Genomic DNA, 13,235 nt, shown 5'->3' on the forward strand with positions numbered 1-13,235 from the left:
GTGATTTTATCTGGGTTTGTGACCATGCTTTCCAGTGGTTATCTTTCCTCATTATGTTATCTACCTGTGTGAGTTGTTCAAAACAACCACTGTAGTAGTACCAGGGGCTTTCCAGGTTGTTAGTGACCGCCAGGCCCTCTAGTGGTCTGAACACGGTTTACACTCACCTGTAGCAGGTATTGTCGGAGCAGGGGCTGTGCACACGGACGATGATGAACACGTGTTGGAAGTGGGAGCGGATGGTCTTGGGGGTGAAAGGGAGCGCTCCCGGCTCCTGGAACACTATGGTAACGATGTCATTCCCAATGTGTCTCTTCCTCAGCAACTACAACACAGCAAGGACAAACATGGTATAACCGTACAAGAATTACACTATCTCAATGAATATCCTATTCTTCTACATGGCAGCATTAAACTTGATTAATAATTGAATCCATCTATGGCATATCATGTTATCCTAAAGCATGTCACTTAGATATTAATTTATTATGTGATATCATGGAGCCCTTCCTTACCTGTTGTTTGTTGTTGGGTGTGTAGGGCAGCATGGTAGACACGTGGAACATAATCTCATAGTCCCTGTAGGCCGTGTACAGGGAGTGGGTGCCAGTGGAATCAGCTGGAGGAAGAGAGAGGAGCGCCACAATATAAGACCCCATTGTCCTACTCCTGCAACCCAACTCTGTCCTCCTGCAACCCAACTCTGTCCTCCTGCAACCCGACTCTGTCCTCCTGCAACCTATCTGCTCAGTGCTTTATGTACACGACTGTCTCCTGTTTCATAGCCCAAACAATAACCATGCTAGCGTAGCCTGATCAATGTCTGCCGACATAGCGTGAAAGGAAAACAACAACAAATCATTTTAGTCATACAGGTAGAGCCCTATCAATAATACTGTATTGTTGCTTAAAAATACATCTAAAAATACCATAACCTTAAGAGCAAAGGTACCCATGCGCTTGTCTCTCATCACATTAACTGATTTGGTTCTGGGTGCAGAAATTACCCAGACAGCCACCACAACCAAAATGTATGGACAAAAGAGGAATGTTCATATTCATTGAGCTTATGGATACAGGAAGTGCCAGAAATAGTCTAATGTAATTAAGTGCATAATTGCGATGAGCTGCCATTTCCTGCTCTGCTCTCATTAGGAACATAAAGGATGTAGTGGAGCGTGTGGGCCAGCCATAGTGGACCTGATTTAGTCCTCAATACACCAGAGACAGAAGGAGGGAGGGAGGGAGGGAGGGAGGGAGGGAGGGAGGGAGGGAGGGAGGGAGGGAGAGAGTTAGGGGTATAAGAAAGGGTTGGTCAGAGGAACAGGTAGAGTGGAGTGATAAGAGGAGCAAGGGGAAATGAAGGGTTACAAGAGAGATTTGAAAGAAAAACAGGCTACATGAAGTAAAAGGGACTACACATAAAAAACCTGCAAGAGACAGGAGAGGAAAACCTATTTCCTGGATTCCAGAGATTACCCCAAACTGTTGTTGATAACACACAAGGCAGATCAGAGCACCGCCTACAGCAAATATGAAGCAGATTCTACAGGACTCATAATTCATGCTGTGAGACCTGGAGTGAGGAGGTCAGAGAGAGGGTCAGTCAGGTTCCCACACAGGAGCATGTCCCGCTACATCCTTGGTCAAATACAAAAGGCCAATCACACTTTTAAATGCACTGTCTGTGCTGTGTGTGTGTGTGTGTTTGTCTGTGTGTAAGTGTTTAACTATAGTAAACTAAGAGAAATTGTTAGTTGTTATAAGGAAAAACGCAATTTCTAGGGGGTTTAGGGTTAAGGTTAAAATTAGTGTTAGGGTTAGAATTAGGGGTTAAAGGTTAGGTTTAGGGTTAGGATTAAGGTTCTTGGGTTAAGGTTAGGGTTAAGGTTAGGTTTAGGGGTTAGAGAAAATAAAATGTTGAATGGGAAACAATTGTGTGTTCCCACAAGGTTAGTTAAACACGACTGTGTGTGTGTGTGTGTGTAGCAAGGCTCAAGCCACGCCCACCTGAGAATACGCCTCTCTTTAGCTTTCATTTGGCTGTGTTTGAGAAGTGGATAATCTATTTGTCAACTAATTCAACTTTAACTTCACCGATTGCTTTCAAAATAGAAACAGACCATATTCGTACTATTACCTGTGCAAACCACCTTTTCTCCTGGACTTTACCATTGGGAAAAAGTAAGAAACGATGTCTCAAAAGTCGTTAATTTAGGACATGGGACAAAAAGGTTTTGACCCACATGTTTATAAAAGTTGATATACCGATGGGGATTAAACACACTGACACGGCAACTACATGACAAGAGAGAAGAGAAACCGGTCTACTTACAGTTAGTGTCCCCCTTTGTGGGATAGAACATTTTGATGTTTGAGAAGATGATAATGTAAACAAAGTTGCCACTCAGAAAAGAAAGCGGACACAAAAAATCCACATCTTATTCAATCATGCAATTTTGTATCTTTCCCCTATTGTCAAATAAATATGCATTGGTTAATTCCCCATTGGCTATTTTGATACAAAACATTTCCGCCCTATATTTAATATTCTAGGAGACATCAATAATGAATAAGTAATGTTGCACATCTTTGGATGAAAGCCATGGTGAATGTTGACAGGAGATTGTGAGGGGGCGTTTACAAATTCTCTGTCTGGATTCCATCGATTTTCTGTCTCTCATAAATGGTTATGTGCTAAAAAACAGTCAATATTTGATGGATTTTTTAAATAAAACAATTGTTGAGTATCTTACTCTTATGCAGCTGTTACATTTATCAGACCTGTATTTTTGACCTTTTATCAATTTTGACTACCTTTGCTAGTGTGTGTGTTTGTGTGTGTGTGTGTGTGTTTGTTTGTGTGAGCGTACTCTTGGTGTCGAGCTGGGCGCGGTACTTGGTGAAGCCCTGGAGGCGGACCCTCTCCCCCAGCAGCTGTAGGAACTCCTCCAGGGCAGGGCCCGCCTTCTCATTGTTGTACATCTCCTCCTCACTGCTCTGCCCCGCCCTGCAGTACATCACCCCCACCTTCACCTGGAAACTCAGCTAGAGAGGGCAGGGAGAGTGACTGATTTAACGTTAAGAAATGTTGCAGTGCAAAAAATATACGAGATCAGACTAGCCTCATTTTATAGCATGATATAGTGCCAACACATAGTGCCAATCAAAAGAGCTATGAAATATGATAACTGGCCCAATAACAACATATAGCTGTAGCATGGCTGGGCTTTTCAGGGAGTATTTTTATGTAGTGTATTATGTATCCTCCTACCCCCTGCTCATCCAGTTTCATCAGCTGTTCTGTGACCTTGGGCGTGTTCAGGGCCAGGCGGAGGCAGGGCACATCCAGCTCTGGAAGCAGGTGCTCCAACACCTCCTTCAGGGGCAGCCCTCGGGTAGTGCCATGCTTAGAGGACGAGGGCACCGCGTCCTCCAGAATAGACCCCCGGAGTGTGGTCAACTGGATGGTGGGATGAAAAGGAGGAGAGGAAGAGAGAGAGGTGTGAGAGGAGGAATGTGCCTCAGGAATCCCCAGTCCATGGAACTTTCACTTCAAGATGGAACAAAGCGATAGCCAAAATGAACATGTCGGTTTTGCTTCCCAAACACCCTAACTTCTCCTGAGTAAGTTCATAACTATTTATCTAAAAGAATCTGACATAAAATAACAGAGAAGAACAAGGTTCAGTCATGAATCCAACTTTTGGCCTGGAGGAAGTAGAAAGCTGAGGGTGGGGTGTGGGTTGTTCAGCAACGCATAATATGTACAGAGTGTGCATTGTGTTCAGAAGAGGCAGGGAACTCAATCACTCTGCTATCATATGCAGCTGGAACGGAGGGGAACTTTCTCTCCCACTCCCCTAGGAGACTGCCCTAACAAAAGGACAGTGTTCTCCAGGTTTGCGGCCTTGGGGTCCTAGGGTGTCTCACACAGAGCTGGAGGGTCTATTCACACACCCGTCCACCTTCCAACCCAGGGAAAACCCCCAGACAACCATCTCTGAACACTCCAGGGCAGGTGTCTTAAATCTATTGCTGGGAATGTAATGGTGCTGTGTCGCAGTCACTCCATAACTAAAATCACAACCTTCCAACTTAATGAAGCAAATGATTTCCCAGTGAAATGTTAAAGGAGAGTTCTCTATAATGGTTTGAGGTTGTGTAGCATTGACAGGCCATGGAGATGTGAGGAGGATGAGAGCTTTTCCTATAGTTTCTTTACACAGTGCTGAACTGAGAGGACAGCTGATGGCCCTCTGGGCTTCTTACATAATCAGCAGAGAGGGATGGAGAGCTGAGTTTCACCTCCAGCTAGTCTTACTGTGAAACTACCAGAAAGACAGACACAGGGGAGAGGGACTTATCTACAGAAAAACTAACCTACAGACAATCAACATGACTGGATTTGATAACGATTCCAGAAATCTCTATCTATCTAGCAGGATCATTAACTGCTAACTTTGTTATAAGTTACATGGTCCAGGGAGAGCAGTTGTAAAGCCAGGAGGCTAGCTGTCTGACCTCTGAGGTTCTGAAGATGACCCGGTAGTTGTACTGCTGGCCGTGTTCCTTTTGCTCCTCCTGCTTCTCCCTGCGCACACTCACAGCTACTGGACCCAGAGCCTCGTCCATCCCAAAGTAGTTCCAGTGCTCTAAGGGTGAGAGAGAAAGAGAGAGAGAGAGAGAGAGAGAGAGAGAGAGAGAGAGAGGGGGGGAGAGGGAGAGAGAGAGAGAGAGAGAGTGAGAGTGAGAGAGAGAGAGGGGGGGGGAGAGGGAGAGAGAGACAGCTATGTATAAACATTCACTTCATACATTTGAATTTGGAAACTGAATTACACAGTGGGCTGTGTTGGACTGTTTGTTTATGTTACACATTCTAGTGTTATAGTACTTCATGTACTGTATAATGTTTGTAATTGAATAAGTTTGAGAGGATACATAGTGTATGTTCTGCTGAGTCTATCTCACCTCTAAGGTAGAAGAACTTCCTGTAGTAGTAGGCTCCCAGGTCCACATGCTCTACGATGTAGTGTTTGCCTCTGTCACTGAGGGCACTGGGGCTGTCCTTCGGCCCCTCCAGCACCGCCACCCCAGCATTAGTGCAGTGGGAGCTGAGGGACGACTCAAACAGATTGCCCTCGCTTCCCAGGGTCCCCGAGCCCCCACTCCCCTGTTTGGGGGGCCCGGCCCCCGCCGTGCGCCTTCCGTTGGCCCCAATCTCATTGCGGAAGCAGGGGCAGCTGAGGAGCATCTCGTTGCTCTGCTCGTCCCCAGTGTCCATGCTGGGGCTGTCCCTGGCCCCGGCACTGAGCTCCTCCTGGCTGCCAGCGGGGGAGCTGTAGGCCAGGCTCTGGGTGGAAGACAAGGTGGAGGTGTTGGAGGCTGCAGCTGCAGCAGACGCCCCCGTGGTGGTGTTCTTCCTCTTCCCCGACGCCGTCTGCCTGCTCTGGATCACATCATTCAGGTCAAACATCATGCTCTGCACGTCGTAGTGGGAGAAGCCCCTCTGGCACACCCAGGGTTTGAGGGGGGTTACCCAGTCCTCTGACCGACCGTCCTCAGCATCAGACCCGGCCCGCGGTGACTCCCCTCTCACGCTGCGTAGTTTACGGAATATAGACTCTCCCCCTGTCTCTGACTTGGAGCGTCTCTTTGTGGGCTTTTCTCTCTCCTTGACTCTGTTGGATGCCTGGCTCTCACTTGTCTCCTCATGTAGTTCTATGGAGGCCTGCTTGAGTCCAGCAGTCAGCAGGTCCTCTAGTCTGTCTGGGGCAGGGCTGCGCTGGTCAGGCTTGTCCCCGTGGTAGCCCTTCAGCATCTCAAAGAAGCTCTCCCCTGACGCCCCATGCTGGTCTATAGAGGAGGTGCTGCCATATTCTCTGTGTAGTGGGGACCACTTGGCCCCTGAAGGGCCCCAGTCCTCCCCACTGTCCCCGCCACCGTCCAGCTCACTGATGGTGATGTCACTGTTGCTGCGCTGGCGTATGCGGCGGGTGTTCCTGTGGGAGGGGACTCTGTAGTCTGTGGGGGACAGGTAACGGCTGTCTGGGCTGTAGCTGGCCCCCTGGGTTTTACTCTTCAGTGTGTTGTGGATGTTGCGGAGCATGGAGGAGTCCTGGGGGCTCATCAGGTGACCTAGTTTCAGGTGGCTCTGCCCCCCTCCGGCCAGGCCTGGGGACTCTGGCTCCGTGGTAACTTGCCAGAGAGCTCCCAGGTCCTTCCTCGGGGGCCATTCGGCAACCCGTGCCCGCACCCCCATTTTAGGCACCCCCGGGCCCCCTGGAGGGTGGGCGCTGTCTGTGCGTGCTGGGGGTGCCCCTCCGTTGGCCAGGCGGAGGTGGCGGGTGTAGAACTCGTCGATGGCAGGGATAGAGCCCCCCACGATGCGCTCCATGGGTGGGCGCTTCAGACTGGTCATGGTGCCAAGGCCAGAGCTGGTCACCAGGGCAGTCAGCAGCAGGGCATGGCTAGGCTGACTGTGGAGCCGGATGCTCAGTGTTCAGGCCTTCATACTGCCCCTACAGCTAGACTCTGTCTGTCTGCTACTCCACTGGGTTCTCATCTCACTCCAACTGGCTACAACCCTGAAATAAACAAAGGAGAGGTTTGGTATTAGAACATATTGTAAACTCAATAATTGCATACCCTCTCATTTCACACCAACTTTCTCTAACTAGGCGAAGAGTGGAAACAGTTGGGGAATGTAAGCTGACTGACTGGTGTTGAAAATGACACCAATAGCTCTGGTCTGGATAGGTAGACAATGACACAGTGACACAGGCTACCTGCCTGGTAATTGGCTGTGTGCAGTGCCCTGTTACTGATGTGGCCTCTGCCATGCTCCTAGGTTTTATAGCAGGCTAGCAGGCAGCACAGTGGAAAGTACTGGACTGTGTCTAATTAGTTAATCTCTCTTTGGGCCTTGAGTAAGCAAGATAATGTTCTCCAACTTTAATCATCTGACTGACTGTGTGGGAGTAGGAAATGACTGCAGAACAAATTTACTTCCCGAATCCACATTTTTAATAAAAAGTTTTGCTTTTTTCTCGAGGCATTTGCTAAATTAGATATGACCTATCTCTTTTCAGATTTGGGGGTTTTCCAGACGTACTTTCTCCTGACATGTCCGGGGGGTATTTATGATCGGCATAGTCAGTCAGATAGATGCTTTTAGAAACTCCAGGACAGCATTACAAACATGCCAACATTTCTATTCTACAGGATTGAAAGGGATATCTGGATTTCACAAACCTGCCTGCAGAGTCATATTTGGATGTGATTTTTGCCTCCTGGCAAACTGACACAGTAAAAAGTCACTGACATTTCAATTTCAGATAACGGCTCTACTTTTCAAACCAATTTCAGCATAAACATCTGGGGGGAACATTAAAAGCTCAGCCAAATCCAAAAAGTTGTAATATATTTTCTCCAACCTAAGCAAAATTATGCCTTCAACCTAATCATTAAATTCCTGTAACGAATTCCCAAAGTAGATTATTAGGTAATTTAATAAACCAATAGAACGCACTACTAACTATTTATATATCAGGTGTTATGGAAATTGTGATCCCTATGAAGTCCTTTCACATGCTATGGATAGCAGGTTGACCAAATCAAAATGCTGAGATACAGTTTACTGGATCAAACATCCTGAGCCCACATAAAAAAGGCCTTTTGAAAGCCGACAGCAGAGAACTCTGTGATGTTTCTCCCTGGCAGATTGAGCCAATTTGGCAGCGAGACACTGGGAGAGATTACGGTTCCTCTCAGTCAGCCCGGCAGCACACAAGCTGTGATCACATTAGCCACTGGCTGTCAATGCTGTGATGGGCTTGTATTTCTCCATGCCAGGCACATTCACACATCAGGGAAAACTGCTTCATACAGACACATACACTACTTCACACATACAAAGCAGGGGAAATAGACATTGACATGTATGTGAATTGATTTACTTGATGAGACACCAGAAATATAAACATGTTCTCTAAGCATGTTAAATTGAAAATGTGTCAGAAATGATTACAATCTGAAAGAAAATCAAAAGCAGTATAAATAAATGCTTCTGCCACTAAGAATCTCCAAACACAATAAATAAATATAATTTCTATCCATACAACCAGTCCATATTACCCAGGAGCCATCAGTGTTGCTACTGTAAGCCAGTGACCCCAGGGAGATGGTTAAATTGTCACTCTGAAAGGAGCGCCATATGTACACTCTGCAACAACATAAATATTGTGAATAAAATACAGTACATTAGGAACTAAAACAAATATAGGTTATACTCTATGGCAGGGGTAGGGGAGCCAGAACATAATAATAATTTGTACACTGCAAATTGACCACAACTAAGCCCAAAAAGAGATTGCATTTGAAAATAATTTTGTATCTTGATTATATTGAGACACGATCACGTCTCTTTTTTTATTCGTGGGATTTTTTTTTTAGCTGAATTCCTGTTGATTTTAGTCGGGTTGTTTTTGTTGCTAAAAACTTTGGGGGGCCCGGTTTTGGCCTGCGGGCCGTCTGTTGCCAACCCCTGCTCTAGGGTTCTTCCAGGATGCATAGCGCTCCAGGCTCATCATCCCCATTGAGCTGATAAACACATTGAGTTGACAAGAGGGAGTTTTTGACACCAAAAAAACTCCTACAACTGTGCACCAGTCTGAGCCTCCCTCCTGATGTGCCCCAAATCTTATTGGATCTAGTAGTCTAAGTAGTGTAAAAGCTTGCAGCCAGATTAAGATAAATAATCCCCATTCTAAACAAACAAATAAACAAACAAACTGGATATCACACTGTTTTATTGACTTTTAATCAGAACATCAATACTGCTAGGACATATTTAGACTCATTCTATTTCAGGCGCTATATCTATATCTTAAAATACACTGTGATTTGCTCCTGCACCAGACAGTCTACAAAAATGATCAAAAATAGCATCTTAATTCATCATAACATAATATCGTTATCGTACATGAAGTTCATTATTCCGCATCAGTGTCACATTTGACTGTTTAGAAGTTATATCATGAATGATGAAATCCAACCTATAATGAATAGGGTAATGGAGACTGTAGTTGGTGGTGCTCACAGTGCATGACCTCCATCACACAGCAAAGCAGAGGTTCCTTCCTCCTGGCCAGGCCGGGCTATGCGGCTAGCACTCTGCTATAATGGATGGACACTTAGCCATGGCATGGCAAACCTTATCCTGTTTGCACTCCGCATTTCAATCCCTGCAGCTTTGGGCCCGCTGCCTGCCTGCTGCACAGAGCAGAGTGTCCACAGGGAAAGATAAATAGGACCACAACACACACAGCCACCGCAGCCGAAACACAGCCACAGGCCTTAATCTGGCATCCGACAGACATTTTGAGGGGCCGGTGTGTGTGTGTGTACATGAATGCATAATGCTATGCTCACGTTTCCTCACATCCCCTCAGCTTCAGACATTAGCCAGGGGTGGAGAGACCCTGAGAGTGTGTGAGGAAAGCTGGGGAGGAAAAAAGAGGAGAGGTGGATGAAGCTTCTCCTTCTGGCTGACACACACACATCCCAATACTCATCCTTCCCACCCCACTCCCCGGTCCCCATACAGGAGTCCCTACTCCCTATCGGTAGTGTATATTAGCAGGTCTGTGGGACATGTCGAGGCACTGTAAGCCTGTTGACTAAGTGAGGTTAACTTCCTGTAATTGGGGCTCTGACCTCCCAGTTGCTCCACTGGGCCTGGGTACAGATGAGTATTAGGCTGCACCACTCAGACAGAGAGAGACAGGGGTCATGTCATCATGGCTGCCTCTGGGGAGACTAGGAGGGCTTGGGTTTGTTTCTGTTGTGCCAGCCAAGGCACAATACCCTGCGTGCTGCTAGGGTAATATAGAAGGTGCTTTCAGACTACTGTGTTATTAAGCAGATACACAGACCCAGTTACCAAGCACACAACATCAAAGCCACTGGCAAGAGCACATTGCACTGAGACGGGAATTAATTATTAAAATATTTGCGATGAGAACCTTGCACTTTTCCAAGGTATTCTAAAAGCTCCCGGTAAAAGCATTTCCTTGTGATTTCCTTGTGAGGGCACATTCTGTAGTGTAGAAGTTACCCAGGCAACTCACAGCCAGGGCTCACTGATGCCAGCTTACAATGGTGAGAGGCACACTCCTGTTGGTCGGCCTGAGCCCCATGGAGGCCAAGCTACACCCCCTTGAGAGAACCAACAACATGTCCGGGAATGCCTAGGAGACCTCTAGCTGTTTCCATGAACAGAGTGACAGCAGTTTCCCAGTGCCCTGCTTCAGTGTTAACAAAGCCCCCAACAATGGCGCAGAATACAGCAGAATCCCTGGCCTACAAGCTGTAATCACCTCTCCTTTAGCTGCTTGGCCAAGTGAGACTCACTGAGTGGGACTGCCTGGCCCACACCACGACTCTTAAAGAGGCATCACTCAGCCTCCCTACCTCTCCCTGTCTCCCTGCTCCTCTCCTCCAACAGGCCCACTGGGCTGTGGACAGCTGGCACAAAGTTCCCTCTGTCCTGTGGAAGACTGGGCCTCATCTCCAGCACAGAGAGGCCTTTGATAAGAGGCTGACCCTGATTGTGTAGAAGCCACTGAGAGGACCTAATGAATCACAGAGAGGAGAGGGGGGTGGATGGAGAGAGAGAGATGAGAGAGAGGGGGGGTGAGAGAAAGAGATGGGAGAGAGGGGGGGGGGTGAGAGAGAGAGAGATGGGAAAGGAGGGGTGGGGGAGAGAGGGAGAGAAAGTGTGTGCTAGCACAGTGTTTCCAAAACCTGGTCCTCCAGTTCCCCCAACAGTAAACAGTTTTGTTGTAGCCCGTGACAAACATACCTCATTAAACTCATTGAGGGCTTGATGATTAGTTGACAAGTTGAAATCAGGTGTGCTTGTCCAGGGTTACAATCAAAATGTGTACTGTTGGGGGTACTGGAAGACCAGGGTTGGGAAACACTGTGCTAGAGGTATTAGAAAGGGATGAGAAGAGGATAAATAATCAGAGTGATAAGCAAAGGAAGGGGAAATGAGGGACAACCCAAAAAAGGCCATGTCGTGTGTAAGTCAAACATTGGGACATGATGAAGTGTGTCTAATCAAGTGAGTCAGGCTCTAATCCCTGGCTAACTCAACATGACATGCACCTGACACAGCAGATGACTTACTGTCAGACAGATGAGCTACCGGAGAATGACATGCAACCAACATCACTGGCTAGCCTCGTATTCACAAGGACTAAAACAGAAAACAAACTCACAGCTCAACCACAAACTTCTCCACAGCGAGCCAGGACCAAGAGGTCATGCACCAACCGAGCAGAGAGAATTATAGCTTTGAAAGAAAAAGACTCCTCAGCAATATACTCTCTCCCACACTCCTTCCCTTCCTAGAATGGTAGGAGGAGTGTAGGGAAAACGAGAGGTGAGGTAAGGTCTTCCATTCAGCTACAACAGCATTAGTGAGGTCGGCACTGATGTTGGCCGATTATGGCTGGCTCGCAGTCGGCGTTCCAATTCATCCCAAAGGTGTTTGATGGGGTTGAGGTCAGGGCTCTGTGCAGGCCGTCAAGTTCTTCCACACCGATCTCGACAAACCATTTCTGTATGGACCCCGCTTTGTGCACGGGGGCATTGTCATGCTGAAACAGGAAAGGGCCTTCCCCAAACGGTTGCCACAAAGTTGGAAGCACAAAATCGTCTAGAATGTCATTGTATGCTGTCATTGTATTCCCTTCACTGGAACTAAGGGGCCTAGCCCGAACCATGAAAAACAGCCCCAGACCATTATTCCTCCTCCACCAAACTTTACAGTTGGCATTATGCATTGGGGCAGTTAGCATCCTCCTGGCATTCCCAAACCCAGATTCGTCTGTTGGACTGCCAGATGGTGAAGCATGATTCATCACTCCAGAGAACGCATTTCCACTGCTCCAGAGTCCAATGGCGGTAAGCTTTACACCACTCCAGCCAACGCTTGGCATTACGCATGGTCATCTTAGGCTTGTGTGCGGCTGCTCGTCCATGGAAACCCATTTCATGAAGCTCCAGACGAACAGTTCTTGTTCTGGCGTTGCTTCCAGAGGCAGTTTGGAACTCGGTAGTGAGTGTTGCAACTGAGGACAGACGATATTTACACGCTACACGCTTCAGCACTCGGAAGTTCCATTCTGTAAGCTTGTGTGGCCTACCACTTTGTTTCCACTTCACAATAACAGCACTTACAGTTGACTGGGGCAGCTCTAGCAGGGCAGAAATTTGACAAACTGACTTGTTGGAAAGGTGCCATCCTTTGATGGTGCCACATTGAAAGTCACTGAGCTCTTCAGTAAGGCCATTCTACTGCCAATGTTTGTCTATGGAGATTGCATGGCTGTGTGCTCGATTGTATACACCGGTAAGCAACGGGTGTGGCTGAAATAGCCAAATCCACTAATTTGAAGTACTTTTGTATATATACTGTATCTTCTGCTTGGATAGTTCCATCTGTGCCACTGACTTAGTCTGGCTTTAATTCCAGTTTGTCTACAAATTAATAATTGATTTGTTGGATTCACGTCTCCATCGCAACCAAAAATCTAAGTTAAAGAATAAGACAAAATAAAATTACATCTAAATTGAAATGCACTAAGTTGCACTAAATTTGATTTGATTTAGTCCTATTCTTTAACTTTTTTGTTGTTGATGAGATTAAAATTATTAATTTGTAGAAAAACTGGAATTAAAGCCAGACTAAGTCAGTGGCACAGAAGATAGCCTACATCTCCTTCAAATGCATTGACAACCAAACACAATTCACAATTCAATATCAGTTTTGCAATACAGTAAATAGCCTATTATCTTGTCGACAAGTTAACTAATGATATGTTGGATTCACGTCTCCAACTAAACCAAAAATAATGTCAACTGCAATTCAGGTCATTTGGTTGTGCTATTAGATGAAGCACAGTGATAACACATTAAGTTGTTGTATACATACAAGATAGCTGACATTGCATTCCCATTTGAACTTTGTTGTGGTTTTAAATGGCTCAGGTCCTCCCATCCCGGAGGACCTGAGCCCTAGGACCATGCCTTAGGACTACCTGGCCTGATGACTCCTTGCTGTCCCCAGTCCACCTGGTTGTGCTGCTGCTCCAGTTGCCACTCTTCTGCCTGCGGCTATGGAACCCAGACCTGCTGTTTTCAACTCTCTCTCTCTGCTGCACCTG

At 46.7% G+C, this 13,235-nt stretch overlaps 1 protein-coding gene across 4 annotated transcripts in view; it reads right to left on the reverse strand.

Annotated features, from left to right (window-relative positions):
- The window catches only part of LOC121544928 (signal-induced proliferation-associated 1-like protein 1), an 84,374-nt gene that overhangs the window by 37,380 nt on the left and 33,759 nt on the right, over positions 1-13,235 (reverse strand). For all 4 annotated transcript variants that reach the window (XM_045209135.1, XM_041855182.2, XM_045209133.1 and 1 more), the window contains 6 exons: positions 4,972-6,587; positions 4,525-4,655; positions 3,275-3,463; positions 2,874-3,048; positions 516-619; positions 168-325 (listed from right to left, as the gene is read on the reverse strand). In XM_045209135.1, coding sequence (XP_045065070.1) covers positions 168-325; positions 516-619; positions 2,874-3,048; positions 3,275-3,463; positions 4,525-4,655; positions 4,972-6,421 — 2,207 coding nt within the window. In that variant the 5' untranslated portion in view covers positions 6,422-6,587. The remainder of the gene's footprint in view (positions 1-167; positions 326-515; positions 620-2,873; positions 3,049-3,274; positions 3,464-4,524; positions 4,656-4,971; positions 6,588-13,235) is intronic.

The sequence above is a fragment of the Coregonus clupeaformis genome, chromosome 29 (genome assembly GCF_020615455.1).
Source record: "Coregonus clupeaformis isolate EN_2021a chromosome 29, ASM2061545v1, whole genome shotgun sequence".
Lineage (NCBI taxonomy): Eukaryota > Metazoa > Chordata > Actinopteri > Salmoniformes > Salmonidae > Coregonus > Coregonus clupeaformis.